General features: G+C 35.6%; 2 protein-coding genes across 4 annotated transcripts; both read left to right on the forward strand.

Moving 5' to 3' along the window:
- The first annotated feature begins 356 nt into the window (after positions 1 to 356).
- Positions 357 to 8,761, forward strand: LOC109018975. Of its 3 annotated transcripts, none has more exons than XM_019001178.2 (12): positions 357 to 825; positions 1,090 to 1,191; positions 1,689 to 1,769; positions 2,683 to 2,792; positions 2,913 to 3,048; positions 3,474 to 3,572; positions 4,789 to 4,894; positions 4,983 to 5,365; positions 5,895 to 6,071; positions 6,174 to 6,371; positions 7,679 to 8,005; positions 8,592 to 8,761. In XM_019001178.2, exons 1-12 carry the CDS (start codon positions 502 to 504, stop codon positions 8,682 to 8,684), a joined length of 2,136 nt encoding a protein of 711 aa, XP_018856723.1. In that variant the 5' UTR covers positions 357 to 501; the 3' UTR covers positions 8,685 to 8,761. The 3 variants fall into 3 exon arrangements, with proteins under 3 accessions (XP_018856723.1, XP_018856722.1, XP_018856721.1); XM_019001177.2 differs by having other exon boundaries at positions 3,498 to 3,572; positions 4,983 to 5,398; XM_019001176.2 differs by having other exon boundaries at positions 358 to 825; positions 4,983 to 5,398.
- Positions 8,762 to 17,686: 8,925 nt separating this feature from the next.
- Positions 17,687 to 21,620, forward strand: LOC109018954 (nodulation protein H-like). The gene is made up of 6 exons (XM_019001150.2): positions 17,687 to 18,127; positions 18,914 to 19,149; positions 19,233 to 19,491; positions 20,578 to 20,757; positions 20,866 to 21,021; positions 21,176 to 21,620. The coding sequence occupies exons 1-6, from the start codon at positions 18,098 to 18,100 to the stop codon at positions 21,341 to 21,343; spliced, it is 1,029 nt and encodes a 342-aa protein (XP_018856695.1). The 5' UTR covers positions 17,687 to 18,097; the 3' UTR covers positions 21,344 to 21,620.
- The last annotated feature ends 220 nt before the right edge of the window (positions 21,621 to 21,840 follow it).

The following is a 21,840-nucleotide window of genomic DNA, read 5'->3' on the forward strand; positions in this document are numbered from 1 at the left end:
TATATTTAATTATAAAAATATTATACTTTATATTATTAGCTAATATATATATATATAAATTTATATAGATTTATTTATATATGATTGAATTTTTATCAAATCCAGGATATAAATAAGCAGTATTTAATAAACTTTAATCGAATCAAATTTTATCGAATATTATATCATCATCTAATGGAACGGATATGGACTTTCACAAGTAAGGTTTTTTTATTTTTTTTTTCATAATCAAATTCGAAACCGGACGAGTATCGGGATACGCCATACATGCTGGTCATAGAATATTAATAGCAGGTGAGGAATCGAAAACCGTGGCTCACAAACATTCGTAAACGACACCTGGCATCTGCTATACAATTTAATCCACTTTTTGTTTTTATTTTTTAAAACTGTCATCACGTCGCCGCCTTTCTTGCTTTCGAAGAAATTATCATTTTCTCTTCAAACAACCAAACAGTAGGATTTTTCTCGCACGCCATATTTTCCCGAGAAAAAAAAAGAATGGACGACATGGATTCTACGCCAGTGAATTGGGAAGCACTTGACGCTCTGATCATTGGTTTCGCCAAATCGGAGAACTTGATCGAGGGGCTTCTCGGTTCTTCGTCTCCACCCTCTTCTCCTGCTTCGCCGTCGTCTTCTTCTTCTTCTTCTTCTTCTTCTTCTTCCTCGCTGTCCACTTCGTCTTACCATTCGAGGTTGATCATCTCGAAGACCAGACGCTCGTTAGAGGCCGGTGACATTGACACCGCCATGGATCTCCTCCGCGCCCACGCGCCTTCCATTCTGGACGATCGTCGTCTTCTCTTCCGGTTACAGAAGCAGGTGAGAGTGTCGTAATGCTCTGTTTCGTTGTTGACATAATGCGGAAGAGTAATGTTTTCTAAGAAAATGAGGATAATACCAATGCGTTTCATTTCGTAGAGTTAGATATTAATCGTTTGAGAAAACGTATGCCTAATCGAATATTGAGGATATTATATCATATCGTTTCTTGGGTTTCCCAGGAAACTAAACACTCCGTTTTTCTTTAAAAAAAATTTTATTTAGATTTCTGAATTGCAATTTTTTTGGTCAATTTTGGTGAAGAAATTTATTGAGCTGTTGAGAAAAGGGACTGCCGAAGGTCGTGACGCTGCAATTGCTTGCCTGAGGACAGCTCTCGCTCCTTGTGCCCTTGACGCCTACCCAGTAAATTCAGTTTTTTTTTTTTGCAATTGTGTACTTTCTTTCCATTAATTCTTTGAAATAGAGTTGACTGTTCCCACTTATAGTCTCTTCACCACATATGCCACTGATAGGCTCGTAGATATTTCAATCCTGCCAACTTATGGGTCCTTGATTAATGGATGAGTGCCATATGAAACAGCGCTGAAACACATAAATATTTGCACTTTTTAAAAGGCAAATTAGAAAAAGATAAATTTTTGAAGCTGTGTTAGTGGGATTTCTTAAGAAAAAAAAGGTAGTCAGTCAAATTGCTTTCTACATGGATAGGGGTGTAAAATCTCTCTCTTTCTAATAGTTCTTTTGTTTTTTTCTTTGTTTATCGCTTAAAGGTTTGTCCCTTGAATACAGCCTGCTATTTATCACTGTAGTTTTTTTACTGCTAAATTTTTGAACCTGTTAGGGTTTCCATTTTCTCTTGTTTAGCTGTTAATTCTGAAAATTCTGTATTTATCTTCAAGGAAGCATATGAGGAATTCAAGCATGTTCTTCTTGCCTTTATATATGGCAAAGATGATCAAGCTTCACCAGTGGCAAACGAGGTGGGAAATATTTGGTGTTCTTTTGCACTAATTTGACTTTATGTTGTTTTTTTGTAGACAGCAGCAACTCAATGATGTATTCTATGTTTTCTGTATCTCATATGTGTTAGCTATTATTTATCAAAGATCAAATGTTGCTTCAACTATTAATTATATTATATGATAGTTCATGTCAGTTCTGATTATTTTTTTTCTAACTAGAAATATTTTCTTGATATGTGATGGTGTGTGGCTTGTGGTTTGTCAACAATATTGAAGGCTTTACAATAACACTAAGAGTCTAGATATAGGTTTTACCATAAACTGAACCCTATTAAAAGAAGATCCAAATTGGTACTTGATTTTTGTTTCCTATAGCTTTACTTGGTAGTTCCCATGGGTAGTTATTATAGCTTTAATAGACTAAGTTTCCATGACTTCCTGCTATCCGTGTCCAGCTGTTAATTAGGTGTTTTCTCTTATATACATCCCATGTGCTTGGGCCATCTATTATTACTATCAATAAATTTTGTTTACGTCTAAAAAATGTGTGCCCTCTCAGTCTTTTCTCTTCCACCATATTGATAGGGACCTCATAGAAATGATTAAGGTTGGTCTATATTAGCAATTCACTGGATCCTTGAGTTTGGTTAAACAAATTAACATTTGTAATTGGTTGATGTTTCATCTTCAGTTCTAGCTTTCTTATTGGCAGTAGCTATTGACTGTAATGGGCTTAATTTTCATGATTTTTTGTATCTATTTCTTCTTTCTAATTAGGTGTTTCCTCTTGTATACGTCCTTTGTACTTCTGCTCTCCCTACTCTTTTATTAATATAATTTTTACTTATCAAAAAGGAAAAAGTTCTAGCTTATTAAGGTGAAGTTAGGTGTTTGTCACTAGTAATTTTTATTATGTCGTTTTTCTTTTCAGTGGTCTGAAAGAAGGAGGTTTGACGTTGCTGGATTGATGTCCTGTGTCTTAAGAGCTCATTTACACGCATATGATCCAGTCTTTTCAATGACGTTGAGATATTTGATAAGGTATCATTGAGCTTGGGTTATTTTGTTTTCACATGATATTTTCACTCTGATGCTTGCATTCTTTCGATGCATGTGGTTGACTGACTGTTTATCTTTCAATTTTATCCCTATGCTATGCAGCATACACAAGGGATACTGCTTTCAGCAAGGAATTGTGTCACCCATTTCAGATCTTACTCAGAGGTTGCTTCTTGATGAGTGTGACCCTCCTGCAACAGCACAGGAGAGTCTCTATGAAGTACCTCCATTCGATGAGGTGAGATTTCTAAATTATATTTGGTTGTCTTAAAATGTTAAATGGAGATATAAGTGTATTTATCTTAATGTAAATCACTTTTTTACTTCTTGGTTCTGCCATCATAACCGCATCCCTCCCTCTCTTCTCCTCCCTTCTCTACCTATTCTCACCCTCTCTCTCCCATTCACGAAAAAGAAAGAAAAATAGAAAGCAACTCACCACCATCACGGCAGCCATCATTTTCTTCCAACTATAGGTTTAACGTAGATATCACAAGAAAGCAAAATATCAATCACTTTACCTCATAATAGAAATATTTTCCATCAAAACAACTGATGAGTGAAGCTGTATTCTTGTTATGGGTTTTGCCATCAGCCATCTAAAATATCATTTCCAGAGGGCTTGCCTTTATATATGTTCTTTTGTTCGGTTTTAAAAACCAGGTTGATGTACAAGCTCTTGCACAGGCTGTAGAGCTCACAAGACAAGCAGCAGTTGATAGCTTGAGGTTTTCTAAGGGTGATCTATTTATGGCATTTCAGGTTAGTAATTTTTTCCCAATGTAAACTTTGTAATGATATCTAGGTTTCATACTTTCATCATATCCTTCCTGATCATTTGCTAGTATGGGGTTTAACAACGGCATTTAGGTGGGCAGGTCTTTGCAATATTTTAGAGACTGGAAACTTAGCGTTACTTGGGTAGTTGGATAAGTTTTATATCTGTATGCTATATGTGTATGTGTTTTGTCTTTTCTTTTCTTTTGAAATATGCAAACTTATATCAAATTTTAAGTTCTAACATTTAACCACTCCCCGATCATACTTCTGCAATTTTGGTCTTCAAATTACAACATCTGTAAGGGCTCTGATTAACACCCATGTGAATTTTATTTTCCTATATTTGGATCAAGGAAAGAAAAGAAAAGGATAGTATAAGCAACATGTCATTTGAAGTGTCTAAAAAACTGTCATTATAGCATATATACACTTTGGGGTAGAGAGACTAAGAGTCAGTGGGAAGAGTTTCAGCCTTATCTATTATCTACTGTAGAGAACAGTAAACCAATCTCATTGAGAGGTTATTGACCCCCACGTTTGTAGTTGTGATTCTCTTTGGAAGCACCCTACGAGGAGGTCAAGGAGGGGATGGATGTTGGTAATTTAGTTGAACATTTTTGAAAGAATTAGGACTGCGCCATATTCTATCACGAGTTTTCACCAGTTTATTTCCTTGTTTTTGGTAAATTATATTTTGATTCATTCAAGTGTTCCTTAGTAGAAACCTAGTAGAGAAGCATAGAGTTTGGGAGTTTTCCCATATACGTAACATGAGAAACCTTGAGTTCTGGACTTCAAAAAATAATAATAATAATAATAATAATAAGTAACAAGGAAATTTTATTTGAGAAGTATAAATAACAAGGAAACTTTTTAATGCTAACATTTTAGATACTTGTTTAATACCGGAAAAGGAATGGAGCTTTAAAAAGAATAAAAGAGTGGCGGGCTGGAATTATTTATTCATTAACTGATGTCTGTTTTAAGTTGTATGTTTGTCGTTCCTTTGAGTTTAGACCTTAAATACGGACATTTTCAGTCCTCATTTTAAACCATATGCTTTCTCCATGCTCATATATCCAATTAGTAGACTTAGAGTGTTCTTTTGGGGTCGTGCTATTCTAGTCCTTTTTTTAAGTCATTGGGTAGCTGGTATATTGAGCCTGCAAGACTTTATTCATGTCTTTATTTATTGCAGAATGAATTGTGTAGGATGAGATTGGATGTTTCCATGCTCAATGAGCTTGTTTGTGAGTACTGTGTTTATAGGGGAATCATGGATTATGGCCTTGCATCCACTTTAGGTAACTTTCCTGCCTTTTCTATTCTAGTTCATTTCCGCTTTTATAGAAAGTCCAATTATATCTCAGCAACCTTTCATGATTCCTTCAGTTTTGGAACCTAAAGTTAATCAACCTGAGCCTGGTTGGAGTTCATCAAGAAATTTCTCTCTTGAAGTGGATTCTAGTGTTAACAAACATTCTGATGGTAAGACCTCCATTAACATGGGTGGTTCTCCTGAGAATAATGCTGATGTGTCTAGCAAGCAAGGAACGGATGTTGAGTTGCGATATGCTTGTGAGCCATCAAGCAACCATGATGACTGTAGCACTAGTGGATTGAATGTGTCTGAAAATCCAAGAGTTCTGCAGAGATATAGAACCCATGGATCTGGACAGAGGGGAAAACGCAAGAGATGGAGGGGAAGAGATGATGATCAATATGGTGTTCCTTTTGATGAATGCAGTAGGCAAGAGCTTAGCACAACTACCCTGGTATCTAGCACTTCTATCTCAAAGGAACAACAGGTGCTTGTTTGATAATTATTGTTTTTCCTTGTGACAAGTGGATATTGACTTTGTGTACTTGGATGTGCCTTTTGTTTCAGGCAGGTTTGGAGCCTTAGATGAGACACAAAATTCTCATCTGATCTCATTTCATCTGATCTCATCTTATTTCCAAACATAATTCAAATACAAAATTTTCAAACTAATCATTACAATTTTTTCAAAGTTTCAAATAAAAAATAAAAAACAATTCCCACTTTTTCAAATTCCCAAACAAAAATAATATTATAAAATTATATTATTACAATATTTAACTTCATAATATTTTTTATTCAACTTTTTTTCTCTCTTTTCCCAAAACCCAAAAAATGCTCAACTCAAACTATTTCATTACTATTCACTAACTATCTAACTACTATTCATAAAATTCTCATCTCATCTCACTCTCCAAACAAGCCTAAATGTAGCTCTATGACATATCAAAACAAGTGGATATTGACTGAGTACTGTTCTGTAGGGCTCAGGGAAACACTCCATTTTAGATGTTAATAGTAGGGTGGATAAATATGAGATTATGCTGGGGATGAAGGATCTAGCTAGCAAGGGAATGGCTGCAGAGGTTGTTGAAGAAGTTACTGCTATGGATCCAAACTTTTTTGTGCAAAATCCTATATTGCTGTTCAAAATTATGCAGGTTGGTGGATTCTCTACCCCCAATGGCTTCATTTGCAGGAAAGAGTTGCTATTCATATAATGTTGGTATAAAATGCAACCGTCTGATCTGTTTGCTGGTTAGGTTGAATTCCTTAAGCTGGTCAGCTCTGGTGACTATTCTAGTGCTCTGAGGGTTGCATGCTCCCATTTAGGTCCTTTAGCTGCTAGTAACCCTGCCTTACTGAAGCCCCTAAAGGAGACTTTGTTGGCATTGCTCCAACCAAATGAAGATGCACTTGGGAAAGGCTTGCCTCTTCATGCCCTTTCAACTTCACTCCAGGTATGGCGTAGAGCTAATTCCTCGATAGTTATAATTGATACATATTCAATTTTAATCTTTTGCTTCTGAGGCTTACATTTCCCCAGTTTTCGCCAACCTTTGAGCGTACTGAGGGAACTACTACCATTTTGCAAATCTGTTGCCACAAACCACTTTCAAACTACCAACCTTTATTAGCACTTCATTACTCATCTCTTGCAGTTCCTGTCAGTTACTACGAGTCCATGTTTATTATCATCATTATGTCTTCTTCCTACCTATCAAAGAAGATTTTCTTTTTTGTCTTCTTTCATTTATACATTTATATGTATTTCATTAAAATTAGCAATCGAATAAGATCATTTTTAAATAACTTCACAAAATCAAGTTATAAACAAAATTAAAAATAGAATAGAATTAAAAATTTATCAACATCTTGCACATCGCGCGGGTGTGCGAGTAGTTCTACTTTTATTAGTTTTAAATGTATGGTGGAAGCTTGTCTCTGCAGCCACAAATGTGATGCCAGACAGAATTTAGATGAATTCTAGCGGCTTAGTTTCAATAGATAATCAAAACAGAGAAGAAAAAAGATTTGCCCAAAACACAGAGAAAACAACTCTATTTTCAATTAAGAATTATCAAAACTTCAGAATGTCTAACCAAACCCACAAGCCGGGCTGAAATAGCTGTAAATCCGAAAATATCAGGATTTTACTAAAAATAGAAAAATCCTAATAAACACACCAAAAATTAATGCGTAAATAAAGAAGCAATCTGCCAGAAATCTGTCCAAAATCAGGATAAAAATCACTTCTTAACTGCGAAATGAAATATTACCATAAAAGGCAAAAAATATCTAAAATTGGAGATTTGAAGGGAAAAACAGCTGATTTTGGGCTTGAAAACAATGACTACCAAGCATAGCTGGGTGGCCATGGCGTGCGTGCCGAAAAGAGCTTTCCGAATTGGGATCATATGTGCGAATCCAATACTCGTAGCCAAAGTTATGGTGAAAATACCGATATGTGCTCAAAATTGTCCCAAATCAAGGAAAAGTCATGGTTGCCCGCTGTACTTGCACTGACCTGCCTTCTTGAGGTAGTTCAGCGCCATCAACGTACAATCTGATAGCTCATCATCATTTGACTCGAATTGCCCTGCATCAAAATGACTTTTTCTGCAAAATTAAAAACTTTTGCTTTAAACTTTTATTTCTTTTGGTTTTATTCATTGTTGGTTTCAGGTGAATTTTTATCTGGCCATCATTGTTGTAAGTGATGATGTGAACGAATCTTTAAGACTTTTTTTTCTTTTTTCTTGGATAGGTTGCAATTGGTAGAAGGCTTGATATAGAAGAACCCCAGCTTATGAAAATAATGAAGGTGTCCCTTTACTCTCATGACGAGTGGTTTAAACTTCAAATGTGTAAAGATCGGTTTGAAAGTCACTTGAGGATTGACTCCTTGAAAGAAGTTAACACACTGTTGCTCACTTCTGTCGGTATGTCAAATTTAAATGGCGCTACTTCCACTCTTGGATCTTCTCAAGTTACAATATCCTCAAGCACTAAGATTTCAGAAGATGGCAGCAGTCCTAATCAAGTATCACCTAGAGATGTTGGCTGTGATGAAAATGCCATTCTTAAAGTTATGGTGCGTTGTGGATATATCTTACTGGCCACCACTCTGTTTAAGTTTCATAATGTTTTCTTCTGCAATCTCATATTATGAGTTTGACTTGTGTGTTTCTTGTTATTATTAATAATGCCTCGGTGCAACATGTGATATTAAATGACATTTTTTTAAAACAGTGTGATATTTCGTTCATTTGTCTTTTCTCAAAGATTGTTGTTTTCAATTTCTGTAGTAAATTTCATGTAGTTGTCCTTTTCCATCCTAGAAATTACAGTGTAAGGTCCTCAGGCAGGCATGAATCTTTTATTTATTTATTTATTCAAAAAGCACTATCTATTTTCAAGAAAGTATTGAAGAATCACTCAATTACGAGCAGTCACCAAAAAGCATGCTCATGCGTTCTAGCATCGGGGCATATGTTTTGTCTGGCTCTTTCCACTCTTTCTAGGGTTGCAAGTTTCTAAACGATAGAATCTTTGAGGTCTCGTGTTTTTCCCCCCCTTGTAAAGTGTTTTCACCCTTCCCCCCCTGGGAGAAATTAAAGATTACAATAATATGAGTATCTTCCCCATACAAGAAATACTAATATTTGGTTTGGGTGCAGGAGTTTCTTGCTTTGCCAAGGGCAGACGCTATTCATCTTCTTGCACAGTACAATGGAAATGCAGAGATGGTCATTCAGCAAATATTTGCATAGTTATGAGTGTAAAACTGTATATAGCTGAATGTATTTGTTTATTGATTTGTGGATATTATTTGATACAATTTCTATCATATATTTTGCATTTTTAGATGGAAAAATTCTACTCATCATCCTTACACCACACATCACAGATAATTTTTTAATTTTTTTTTAATTTTTTCTCTTTTACCAAATGTGTGATGTATGAATGATGAGTAGAATAATTCAATTAGTTTAGGAAGAAAAAAATTAAAAAAAAAAATTAAAAAAAAATTTAAAAATAAAAATAAGTGTGGTTTGTGGTGTGGTGATGATGAATATCAAAGCTCTTTCTTTTGGTGTAGCTACCTGCAAGAGCAGTCCGATCGGCCTCCATGGTATTTATTTGCAGGCTTGCTTTGCTATTTGGTGTGCACAAATTATGTTACATACTGACCTTGAAGTTGAAGTTAGGACCTTGACAAAAAATGGCATCTAAAACCAAACACCTTTCACGAGAAGTTTATACTTTATACAAAAAAAAGTTAAAAAATTAAAATCTATCTATTCATATTTGAAAACCTGGATACAATATAGTTACAATATGTGAGCACACGTTTAACCACATGATGATCAATAAAAACAGTGAACACAAAGTGCTTGATGAAATGCCTCAACTGATGTGAGAGTCTTTGAGAGTTTGTTTTATTTATATACTTGACATATTGTATCAATACATGAGGGTTTGTACTGATTGGAGACCTACGGTATATGCAGTAATGGAAGGTAATTACAAAATAATAAAGATGTTAGCCGTTGCATGATTTATGGAGATGAGTTGGCTGTTCCATAATTCATGGACGTAATCTTGCTTGTAGCCGTTGGTTCTGTGTATGGAAGGTAGCCGTTGGGTTCTTCACAAGGTAAGTTTTCTGCTGCCTTGTCTTTTTATGTTAATATGCCCCCGCAAACTGTGTCGAGGGACGATGCCAAGTTTGGTCCGAAGATCAATAAGAGCATATCGACCAAGGGGCTTGGTAAAAATATCGACAATTTGATGAGATGCCGGGACATGCTGTGTGTGAAGAAATCCAAGAGCGACACATTCACGAATATAGTGATAATCAATTTCAATATGTTTGCTCCGAGCGTGAAAGACAGGGTTAACAGTCATGTAAAGAGCACTAATATTATCATAGAGTAGCAACAGAGTGGAGGTGAGGTGAATGCCCAGATCACGTAATAAGAACGATATCCAAGTTAGCTCGGCAGTTGTATGGGCCATGGCTCGGTACTCAGCTTCGGAGTTGGATCGAGAGACTGTGTGTTATTTTTTTGCAGACCAAGAGATACAGTTACTTCTAAGAAAGACACAGTAGCCAGTAGTGGAGCGCCTAGTAATAGGACAACCTGCCCAATCTGCATCAGAGAAGGCATATAGATCAAGTGTAGAATGAGAACAAAAATGAAGACCAAGGTCTACAGTGCCTTTCAAATATCGAAGAATGAGCTTGACCATTTTATAATTTGCTTCAGTAGGTGAATGCATAAATTGAGAAACAAAGTTAACACTGTAAGAAAGGTCAGGACAAGTAAGGGTAAGGTATTGGAGTGCACCAACAATACTGCGGTAGTGAGCAGGGTCAGAGAATGGTGTCTGAGAGGTAAGTCCTTTGGTCTTTGGCATCATGGGAGTGTTCATAGGTTTACAGTCATGCATCTGGTCTCGTTCTAGAATATCACTGGCATATTTGGTTTGAGAGAGGATAAGGCCGTCAGTGGCTGGACTGATTTGGATACCAAGGAAATAGTGAAGAGAACCAAGGTCTTTAATGGCAAATTGACTATGAAGAGTGGAAATAAATTCAAGAAGATACTCAGTAGAGGAGCCAGTTAATAAAATATCATCAACATACAAGAGTAAAATAAGAGTACCACGCGAGGAGTGACAAACAAATAATGAAGAATCAGTAGTGCTACAAAGAAAGTCGTAAGTTAATAAAAAACTGCTAAATTTGTCAAACCAAGCTCGGGGAGCTTGTTTGAGACCATAAAGAGCTTTATTTAATTTGCAAACATAAGAAGAATGAGTTGGATGAATAAAACCTGGAGGTTGTTCCATGTAAATAGATTCCTGAAGATCACCGTGAAGAAATGCATTTTTGACATCCAACTATCGAATACTCCAGAGGTTGATGAGAGCAAGGGTGATTACAATGCGGATAGTACTGGGTTTGATAACAGGGGAGAATGTCTCATGGTAATTTATGCCATCTTCTTGATGAAAACCTTTAACTACTAAACGAGCTTTTAACCGATCCAGGGAGCCATCAGCTTTGAGTTTGCTTTTGAAAATCCATTTACAACCTATAATAGACATAGTGGAATCATGAGGGACAAGAGTCCAAGTGTTATTCACATGTAAGGCTTGTAATTCATCATGCATAGCTTGTAACCAACCAGAATGTTTGAGAGCGGAGCGAATGGATTTGGGCTCAGTCGGAATGGAAACAAGGTCATGCAAGAGAGCATATTTGGGGTTAGGCTTACGAATACCAGACTTGGACCGTGTGACAACGGTGGTAGTAGGGGTCACTGAAGAAATGGTGGGAGGGTTAGTGTGTAGCAGGGGCGAAGTCGTGGTAGTATCAGATGATGATGATGGAGATATAGGTAGCCTATTAGCACTAATGAAGGGTGGAGCAGGTGCAGGAGAAGGGTCTGAAGTGGATAGAGATGGAAGAGGAATATCTGCCGCCATGGTGGATGAGGAAGGTTTGAGACCAACGTTAGGTATGGTGGAGTTGGAGAGAGGGGTAGGAGGAGTAATCCACATATCAAAGGTGGAAAGTACCGACTCGATAGGTGAATGTAGGTGAAGGTTACCAGGCTATTTAAACGGAAAGGTGGACTCATTAAACACAACATGGCGTGAGATGAAAGTACAACCAGAGGGAGGGTGATAGCATTTGTAACCTTGATGCTTATCACTATAACCCATAAAAACACAAGGTAAGGTTTTAGGATCAAATTGATTCTTTTTCGTATCCCAAGTGTAGGGAAAGCATTTTAAGCCAAATACACGTAAGGAACTATAGTCAGGATAGGTGCCATGAAGGATGGAAAATGGTGATTGTAAGTCAATGGTGGTGGAAATGAGCCGGTTAATCAGAAAAGTGGCAGTGGCAAAGGCTTCAACCCAGAAGCGTTTTGAAACGCTACTGTGAAAAAGCATGGTCATCCCGAGTTCACGAATGGTACGGTGACGTCGTTCAACTATACCATTTTGTTCAAGAGTATGAGGACACGAATACTGGTGAATAATACCTTATTTTTGTAAATGAGACGTAAATTGAATATTAGCAAATTCACCACCCTCATCAGTTGGAAAATTTTAATTTTTTTGCAAAATTGTCGCTCAACATGTTTTTCAAAAAGTAAGAAAGCAGGAAAAAAATCAGATTTTTTGCGTAAAGGAATAAGCATATAAATTTAGAAAATGCATCAACTAAGCATGCATAATAATTAAATTTACCAACGGAAACTACAGGTCCTGGATCCCATAAGTCACAATAAATTTTATCAAACGCATTATGAGTAATATTGCTAGAAGGTAAAAAAGGAAATTTGCAAAGTTTGCCTAATTGACAATTGTCACAAAAAGAAGAATTTTTGTTAGAGCTAGAAACTTGAATAAGTCCTTTTGATTTTAAGACTTGTAAAGAAGATGCCTGAGGATGTCCCAAGCGCTGGTGCCAAACATCTTCAGGGACACGTCGGAATCGTGTGGAAAAGTGAGCTTCGCATGGAGGAGAAATGACATAGAGGTTACCCTTCCGTCATCCGGTCAAGAGGATGCGGTTGGTCTCCCGTTCCTTAATAACAAAACCAACACCATAAAATTTGCAGTTATAAGGATAATCAGTGGTAAGTTTCCCAATAGATAAAAGATTTTTTGACAATGCAGGTACTAATAAAACATCACATAATTTAATTTTAGTGGTGCCATTATCAAGATAAGTATCACCAATATGAGTAATAGCATGAGAACTACCATCTCCAATAATAATAGCATCATTACCAAAATAGCGACGTAAATTTTCGAGTATACCTGGGTTGCCGGTCATATGAGCGGATGCACTAGTGTCAGCCGTCCATTCAGCGTCATGAGAAAAATTCTCAAGAGTTATCGCAGCAAGGGCCTAAGGAATATCGTCAGGTTGGTAGGAGTGATTGAACCGGTTCCAACATTTAAGAGCTACATGGCCTCTTTTTCCACAAATTTGACAGCTTTCAATACAGGGAGAGTCGTGGCCTTTGTTAATGGGCCGGGCATCAGTATCACGTGGGTTAGGCCCACTGCCATTTAGTGCGAAACGCACGTTTTGAGTGCCATCACCAGAGGTCCTCACTGACTGGTTAGAGGGTTGAAACCCTCGACCTTTCGAAGAGAATGATCGATTCTGAGATCGATTGTTGTTGCGGTGATCAGACTGAGGTGGGCGAGGGAAATCTTTGGTGGAGTTCGATTGTCTCTGTCCATAGAAAGCAAAATTATTAGTGGAATCATGAAGGGTTGAGCGGATTTCATACCCTTGGAGCAGAGGAATCAATTCGGCGTAGGAGGGCATGAGAGGTTTCAACATCGCCGTCGTGAAGGGCTCGTACTTGGCTCCAAGACTATTCAGTAATGAGAAAACTTTCATTTTGTCTTGCACGAGCCGACCGATTGAAGCAAGGCTATCACACAAACCTTTGAATGTGCGAAGATGATCACCAAGAGGCGTCGATGGTTCCTTGCGCAGGTATGTTAACTGCTGTGTAAGGTGGAATTCCCGTTCTTGGGAATCATGAGCATACACCTCTTTGAGAGCCACCCAAACGTGACGGGCAGAATCAAGGCCTACAACGAGGCCAAGGGCTTCCTCAGATAATGTCCCGATAATCCATCCTCGGAGCAATCGATTCGATTTGCGCCATTGAAGGAAGGTGGGACTGGATTCGGATTTGCTCGTTGTTTCACTGGTAGTGATGAACTCTGGGGGTGATGATGCCTTGGTGAGATGCTCTACAAGGTCTTGGCTCTCAGCCAAGGCCAAGATTTGTTCGCGCCAAAGAGGATAATTGGTGGTGTTTAATCGCAAGGTAACAAAATTGCCGACATTGAGGGCGATGGTGGCCATGGGAGGAAGACTCTATTCTCTCACAAGGGCTCTGGTACTAAAAAAACAGTAAACACAAAGTGCTTGATGAAATGCCTCAACTGACGTGAGAGTCTTTGAGAGTCTGCTTTATTTATATACTTGACATATTGTATCAATACATGAGGGTTTGTATTGATTGGAGACCTACGGTATATGCAATAATGAAAGATAATTACAAAATAATAAAGATGTTAGCCATTGCATGATTTATGGAGATGGGCTGACTGTTTCATAATTCATAAACATAACCTTACTTGTAGCCGTTGATTCTGTATATAAAAGGTAACCGTTGGATTATTCACAAGATAAGTTTTGCCTTGTCTTTAATTTATGTTAATAATCAATACATGAGCTTTACTTTTATATAATCTGAATCTAACATTTCTGAAAAAGTCTTTTTCAAGATTCATTATTATATCATCATCATCATATTAAAATTCTCCAGTAAATAATAAATTAATATACCCACAAAGTAAAGGCACTGTCTAGAATAAATTAATGGGAAAAGGGAAACCAAGAATAAAAAGAAAATGTCGTGAACCTAATCAATGCCGTCTCTATCCACTCAACAGATTTCTTTCCTAGAAAAGCAACATGTGCTCTACTTATAGTCAATGATGATGATTGATGGGCACATTTATTAATTATCCGAAATGATTTCATTTTCATTTCATTATTATAACTTAAAGAAGAAGTTTTCAATGACGGACACATCACTCTGCCTGAAATGGGCATTCACCAACTAAACAAAAAAATAGACAAATTTCACAATGAACGCAGATCGTGCCTCAACAAAAACTATAGAGAGGTTTCATCTAAATTAAAAAATTCACCAATTAATTGAGAAAAATTTTACCCAACAGTTCTACATCACATATTTATATATAAAAAAAAAACAAAAAGATTAAAAAGCATATATATATATATATGATGTAGGGTTAATACTGAGTAGAAGAACTTGCACAAAAAAAATATAGGAATTTTATTTACTCTCATTTATATATGTATAGTTGGGAGGAGACATAATTAAGTCTTTAACTAAATAATTGATCGGTGATTTGAATGATATGAGAATAAATAAGATCTACTACTCTCAATTGATCAGTCTCAATTGATCGAAAAATTCTATTTACAGTTCTTATTTAGAGATTGTATGTGCATACATTTTATTAAATATGAAAAATTATCATTTTAAAAGAAATATTTTTATAATTTTAAAAAATTTTAAAAATAAAATTATCTAAATTTACATTATAATTCTTAAATAGAGATAGTATATAACATTGTTATGATTGATTTGGTCATTTCTTCTCCCTAGCTATTTGACTCGATCCCCTGCATAGTCACGAGAAATTAATATGTTTTGTTTACAATAATATATGAGCCGGGGCTATTGTTTCATGTCTTTGACCTACTTTTTTTGGTCGTGTTAGGGCTTAATTATTCAAACTTCAAACCCATGCATGCATGGCGCTCTACTCTACGCTACCATTTGTCATATATGCACGGCCGACTTAAAAATTTAGCCAGTCTTCTAGTAGATATATTTTTATAAAATCTTAGATTTTTTTTTAAAAAAAATAAAAGAAAAAGATTGATTGAGTAGATACACCTCATCGATACAGTTAATTAAATGGATTAATCTTAGTAGTATGTAACATGACTTTTAATTGAGATGTTCCATCTATGTAAATTCGAGAAATATAGAAGTAGTAGATCTAATCGTCACAAATAATACATATTATATAGTGTAGAATAGATTTTAATACCTGACTTGTCATTTTTGGATAGTAAAATTATCTCATTTAATCATTATAATTTTTTTAAATTTTTTTTTTTAAAAATATAATAAATAATTCAATTTTTTTTTATAAATATTAAAATAAAAATAATATTTATTTAAATTTAAATTTTTATCTCATTATCCAAACTACGCCCGACTGAGATTGTCGTTTTTCTTTTTTCCTTGTCACAAGGAACTAGTTGGAACAAGAAGCATTGCCGTCCTTGATGCAAAAAATGGGAAGCATTGCGGTTCATTTTCAATTATTTTAGCGCCGGCAGGTCTGCATTCAAAGTAGATTGTATTTGACCAAATAATCGAGTAAAATAATTAATAATTTTGTACTATTAAAATAATTAATTAATGTCATAAATTTCACTCAATGTTTGAACTTTGATTTTAGGGCTTTTTATAAATTATTGGTGGACGAATAACTAAATCCCATAATTTCTTCCATCACAAGTACAGATAATATTCAACTTTCAAAAATAAAAAATAAAAAATAAATAAAAATAGGAGCATTGACTGCCACAAATAATCTCATTTCTTCCTCAAAATAGAAAAACATAAATATTATAAAGTAACAAATGCAAATTTTGTAAAATATAAAAAGGAATTGAACGAAACATGAAAGGAAAAAAGCTGAACCCCGAAATCTCGGATTGAACGAAACATGGAAAGGATGAAAGAGTCCTGTTTACGTTTAACTTTTTTGTCGTGACTGGTCATCATCTAAACGAAAAGAAAAACATCTCATAAATTTAAATCGACGTAATTTTATAATATAACTTATCATTCAAGTCAAATCGATTTGAGAGTTAACTTTTATGAGATATTTTTACTAATAAAACATTTTTTAAAAAAAAACTCCTTTTATTTTCATAAGGTTTGACAATGGTGCTTTGCTTTAACGATAACTTATATATAAAATGAGATGCATGTGTATATTATATCAAACATTATATTTTTAAATTAGTGTGTAGTTACGTGACATAATTTAATTTGTAAGATAGAATTTAAAATATGAATTATTTTACATACTGATTCAAAGATATAATAACTCTATATTACACATACTTTTTCTGTTCGGATTATTTATCTTAATTTATATATTTTTAGTGTTTCAATTTCTTAATATATTGGATTAAAAGAACCAAATTGAAGATAAAAAGTGAAGTGAAGTAAATAATTTTCTTATATTCCATTATTATTAGGCCTATTTGAAGTTGCGGTATAAGTCTTAAAAAATGATTAAATTATTTAAAAATATCTTTAATGAAAAAATTACGTTATTTGAGTATTATATATTAAATCATTTTTAATCTCAAATAAGTTAAAAAGTACGTTTGAAGAAAAATATATTTTTTCTCAAATGTGTTTTTCAGATAATGCGGAACATAATTCGAATTTTAAAAAGATTGTCAACAGATGAAAATACCTATATAATTTTAAAATAATTACAATTTTCAAACTTTTAAAAATATGATCATAATTTTTAAAAATTTAAATAATAGTAATTTCTATGTCAAAAAATATTTTTTAAATTTATTTTTAAATAAATGTAATATGTTTAAAAGTATTTTAAATATTTAGTTACGAAAGAATAAATAATTTTTTAATAATAAAATTTATTAATTAAATTATAAGTTATATTTTTGACCGGATAATCAAAACAAAAGTCAAAGACACAGGGAAGAAGCAGTGCCCCGCTACCCTACCATCCTTGCTCACTGCTCATGTCTTGTCCTTTTGTACATGGTTTCCGAGGTTGGACTGGACTACATATGTTAATTTAGTAATGTTATTAAACTTTTTTAATTATTTTATGATATAATATTAAATAATTTATTATAGTTTATTTATAAATTTATTATTTAATGTTATATAGGATGATGAAAAAAATAAAGAGAAATAGATTTTTATTTTTATTTTTGATGGAAAACCTCTCCAAGACCTTGGGCGTTTTAGACCTATTCATACGGAGTAAATTCTGATCTCCAGCACCGCACCCTTAAAAATTTTCTATACACGAAATTGGATAAGTCTCTTGCTTCGTCAGGTGTGCTCGTACAGAATTGTTTGGTAACCTCGGACCTTGAGGAGCTATAACACAAGACCGAGGCTTCAATCTCTGCGGAGTGCGGATTATTTGCACTGTTTCGAATTTTTACTATGAAAAGAGCCTCACTTGCTGGCCTCGAGGAAACCCTTTAATGGCTTTGTTTTCCACGAGCCAAAAGTTAGCATCGCTCCAAAGCTAGTTATTGTTGTACATTTCTCTTTGGCTTCTTTCTCTCAGGTTCTCTGTCCTTCTGTCCCCTCCATCTCTCTCTCTCTTCCACCGTTCGAAGGACTTGTGCAGCCAAGTGGAAGAGAAGGGTGCGGGATGAGCAGCACCGTCTGAAGTCTGCTGTTTTCTTCCAAGACCCTTTTTATCTCTTCTCTCCGTCTCTGAGAGGGCAATGGCTGAAGAAATCTGTTGCTTTAACAAGGTGACGCTGACTCACGCTCTGTCATTTTCTTCTTAATTATTTATTACCTGTTTCTTGTATTACTTTCTGAATGAGTTTTTGTTAGAAACAAAGGTGTGGACTCTTTTTTTTTTGTTACATTTTGTGGTTTTGATCTATGGAATTGGAACTTTTCCAGATGGTTCGAAGGTTAATGGCGTTCTTTCTCTTTCCCTCTTTCTTTATTTATCCTCCTTCTACTCCAAATCTTACTATGGCAGACATAGAGTGAATATAGTCAGATGTTGACTGTTTTCGGATAATAATATAGATGCCTTTGAAGAGGAATGCTCGGTATTGTGGATATAGTTCACTTCAATGATTGATGGGTATAGATGAAAAAATGGAGATGGGTTTGAAGTAGAATGCTTCTTCCACTCTGGGTTTAAGATGCATAAAAAATTAATCTTGAAATCATAGATTTTTGGGTTTTAGGTTAGCTCTAGTAGCATAAAACCCACATTGTATTCATGTCCACCAAGTGGCTCTTAGCCTATTTCTCTCAAGTTGGTTCAGCTGGAATCTAGTGGTTCTGTGATTTACGTGCCTTATCGATTTGAGAGACATGACCTGCTCTTTCGATTTTTTTTAATTGTTTATCTTCTAAGGATAATAATAACGTTTAATACAGGCATTTTATTTCCTCTTTTTGACATTCTTCGTAACTTAAACTGGTTTTTGTTGATTTTGCACTGCACCGTTTCATAGAATCCCATATTACAAAATTGTTAATTCAATTTTCTATTCTATTTTAACTTTGGGCCACAGGATACTCTCATACTAAAGCCTCCAAAGAAATCTCCATTGTTATCAAGGATGGTAATCTTAGTTTTTGCAGTGGTCTTAGGCGTTTATATCTACACAATCTGTCTAAAGCGGATAAGCACCCACACCAAGACTAAATTTCTGAACGTCCAAGTCATTGAAAGGCCTTGCCGTGAGAATGGCATCGAGCTATCTGAAATTCCTTACATGCATTACCCAAAACCTGAAACTTTTAGCAGGTATTTTAGACCTTCTGTCAAAAGATTATGCTGGGTTTTCTTTCAAATGAGCTAATATCTATTTTTTTGTACATTGTAACCAGGGCAGAGTGTGAAGGTAATCCTGTACAATTCTTTGCCATCTTGTCGATGCAGAGATCAGGAAGTGGGTGGTTCGAGACCCTATTAAATAGTCATGTTAATGTAAGCTCCAATGGAGAGATATTCTCTGTAAAGGATAGGAGGAAAAATATTTCTTCAATTGTACAGACTCTAGATAAAGTTTACAATTTGGATTGGTTCACTAGTGCTTCCAAAAATCAATGCTCTGCAGCAGTGGGCTTCAAGTGGATGCTTAATCAGGTAATAACGTTGTTTGGATCTGTGGTACTAAGCGCATATCTTTCAATAAGTTTTCTGCTCGGTGAAATTAGCTAACTTTTCTGGCTCTTCACTATTGTATCGTATGGGACACCATGAGAATCCATCACTCCAGCCATAAGTAGTTACCACTTGTAGGTAAGTGGAAGAATTTACCATATTAATCCAAGCATCAGAACAGCTGCTGAATTTCTCATGTCGGATTAATTTATGAATTTGATGTGTTCTGCAATTTTAATCATGTATTACTTTTTTTGTTTTTTTTTTGTAGTTTCTACACTTGATCATAAGTTATTGATATGGTGTATGATAATTTATTTTATCACTTCTCCCAATACATTTCTAGCTCCATTTTGCATGGAGAACAGATTTAAGGTTGTATCAAAGTAGTGAAGGGGATATGCAGCATACCTTGAAGCTTTTGAGAATTGTTAATTTTCACTCGTATCGTGAATGTATTGCATAGTCCCAAAACAAGTCATTTCTACACTTAAACATAAGTTATTGATATGGTGTGTGATAATTTATTTTAGTACTTCTCCCTATACATTTCTAGCTTCATTTTGCATGGACAACAGATGTACGGTTGTATCAAAGTAGTGAAGGGGATATGCAGAATACTTTGAAGCTTTTGAATATTGTTATTTTTCACTCATTGTGAATGCATCGCGGAGTCCCCCCTTGGATGTTTTATTGGCCAACTTCCTCATAATTTTTTTTATTGGCACCGGGTGTCTGGGAATAGCGTCAATAATCCTGGGAGTGCATAGGCCCTCGGCAAGGAGTTTCCGCAAGTGCACCTCGGGTAACTCAAGGGAAAAATCCTCATGTCCGATGGCACCTAGACATTGTTTGCACCCAAGGAGATTTGAACCTTAGACCTAGGAGGAGCATACCCCAAGTCCAAGACCTTTACCACTTTTGGGGGGGGGGGGTGTGGAGGGAAGAATATACTTAAATGCTTGGTTTTAGGTTTTGCATGGTGGAATACTTTGGTTTTTAGGTTTTGTGTTTGTTTCATTGTGACTCTGGTGGAAGAGCCAACATTTCTTTGCATGGTTCATGCAGGGATTGATGGAACACCGTAAAGAAATTGCTGAATACTTCAATCGCAAGGGCGTTTCTGCAATATTTCTTCTCCGAAGAAATTTATTGCGCCGGATGGTTTCAGTGCTTGCCAATTCCTATGACAGATATGCCAAGCTATTGAATGGAACTCACAAGTCACATGTACATACACATGAAGAGGTCTCTCTCTCTCTCTCTCTCTCACACACACACACACACGCACACGCACGTGCACACACGCACACGCACACACACGTGATTGTGGACTCAGCTTTTTACTTGATGCAGGCCCATATACTATCTAAGTACAAGCCCTTTATAAACTCCACCTCGTTGATTGCTGAGCTGAAGGATATGGAGGTGACGAGAGCCAAAGTTCTAGAATCCTTCAATCACACTCGGCACATCATTCTGTACTATGAGGATCTTATCACGAACCGCATTGTAAGGAGTTATTTATGACATCTTAGAGAAGCCTTCACTGTATGAATCTACAGATAATCCAATCATCTTATAGTGCTCAATAGCAACAAAATCATGAACATATATCTGCAATATGCCACTTTTTGGAGGTTCTTATTCTCCTTGTTTCTTGCAGAAACTAGAAGATGTTCAAGGCTTTCTAAAGCTTCCTCACATGAAATTGACAAGCCGTCAAATTAAAATACACAAAGGGCCATTGTCAGATCACATCAACAACTGGGAGGAGATTAACAAGACACTTACTGGAACAGCTTATGAGAGTTTTCTACGTTCCGAATATTAAACCAAGCCCACCGCTAACTCTTGGACTGGTGTATATACCAATTTAACTTATTCTTGGAACAGGAAGCTGACAGCATACAGGCCCTGGTTGAAGAGTTTTGGTTGCAACAGCACCTTGGCTTTTGTATGCTTATTTCGCCCCAAAACCTCAATCAACAATCCGATGATGAGCCTTTAGTTTTTCTTTTTGACTTAACATTAGTCGGATAGACATCCTGTAACATGTAAGCTGTAACCTTTTAAAGCCAAATAGCTATGGATCTTATGGGTTATGTTGCGTAGTCTAGTGTCATTACATGATATTCATAAAACAATGTGTTTTGGTTTCACAAGATGTTTATGATGCCGAACATAGTAGAATTTATTCTAGTTAATCAACATAAACTAAAAATTGACATTGAGAAAAGATGCACACAAAGGGGAAACTTTGGGAATAGGGTTTCCTCATATAAGTCAAAAACTGAATTTCAAGCCCACAAGCCAGACTTCAATAGTTAA

The sequence above is a fragment of the Juglans regia genome, chromosome 12 (assembly GCF_001411555.2).
Source record: "Juglans regia cultivar Chandler chromosome 12, Walnut 2.0, whole genome shotgun sequence".
Taxonomy (NCBI): Eukaryota; Viridiplantae; Streptophyta; class Magnoliopsida; order Fagales; family Juglandaceae; genus Juglans; species Juglans regia.

Excerpts from the sequence above, each read along its gene's own strand:
- LOC109018954 (XM_019001150.2), top strand. The coding sequence starts at position 18,098 with ATGGCTGAAGAAATCTGTTGCTTTAACAAG. Across the intron at positions 19,150-19,232 it reads AAACCTGAAACTTTTAGCAG|GGCAGAGTGTGAAGGTAATC; the intron begins GTATTTTAGACC and ends CATTGTAACCAG. Across the intron at positions 20,758-20,865 it reads ATGTACATACACATGAAGAG|GCCCATATACTATCTAAGTA; the intron begins GTCTCTCTCTCT and ends TACTTGATGCAG.
- LOC109018975 (XM_019001176.2), top strand. The coding sequence starts at position 502 with ATGGACGACATGGATTCTACGCCAGTGAATTGGGAAGCACTTGACGCT. Across the intron at positions 3,049-3,473 it reads AAGTACCTCCATTCGATGAG|GTTGATGTACAAGCTCTTGC; the intron begins GTGAGATTTCTA and ends TTTAAAAACCAG. Across the intron at positions 6,072-6,173 it reads TGCTGTTCAAAATTATGCAG|GTTGAATTCCTTAAGCTGGT; the intron begins GTTGGTGGATTC and ends TTTGCTGGTTAG.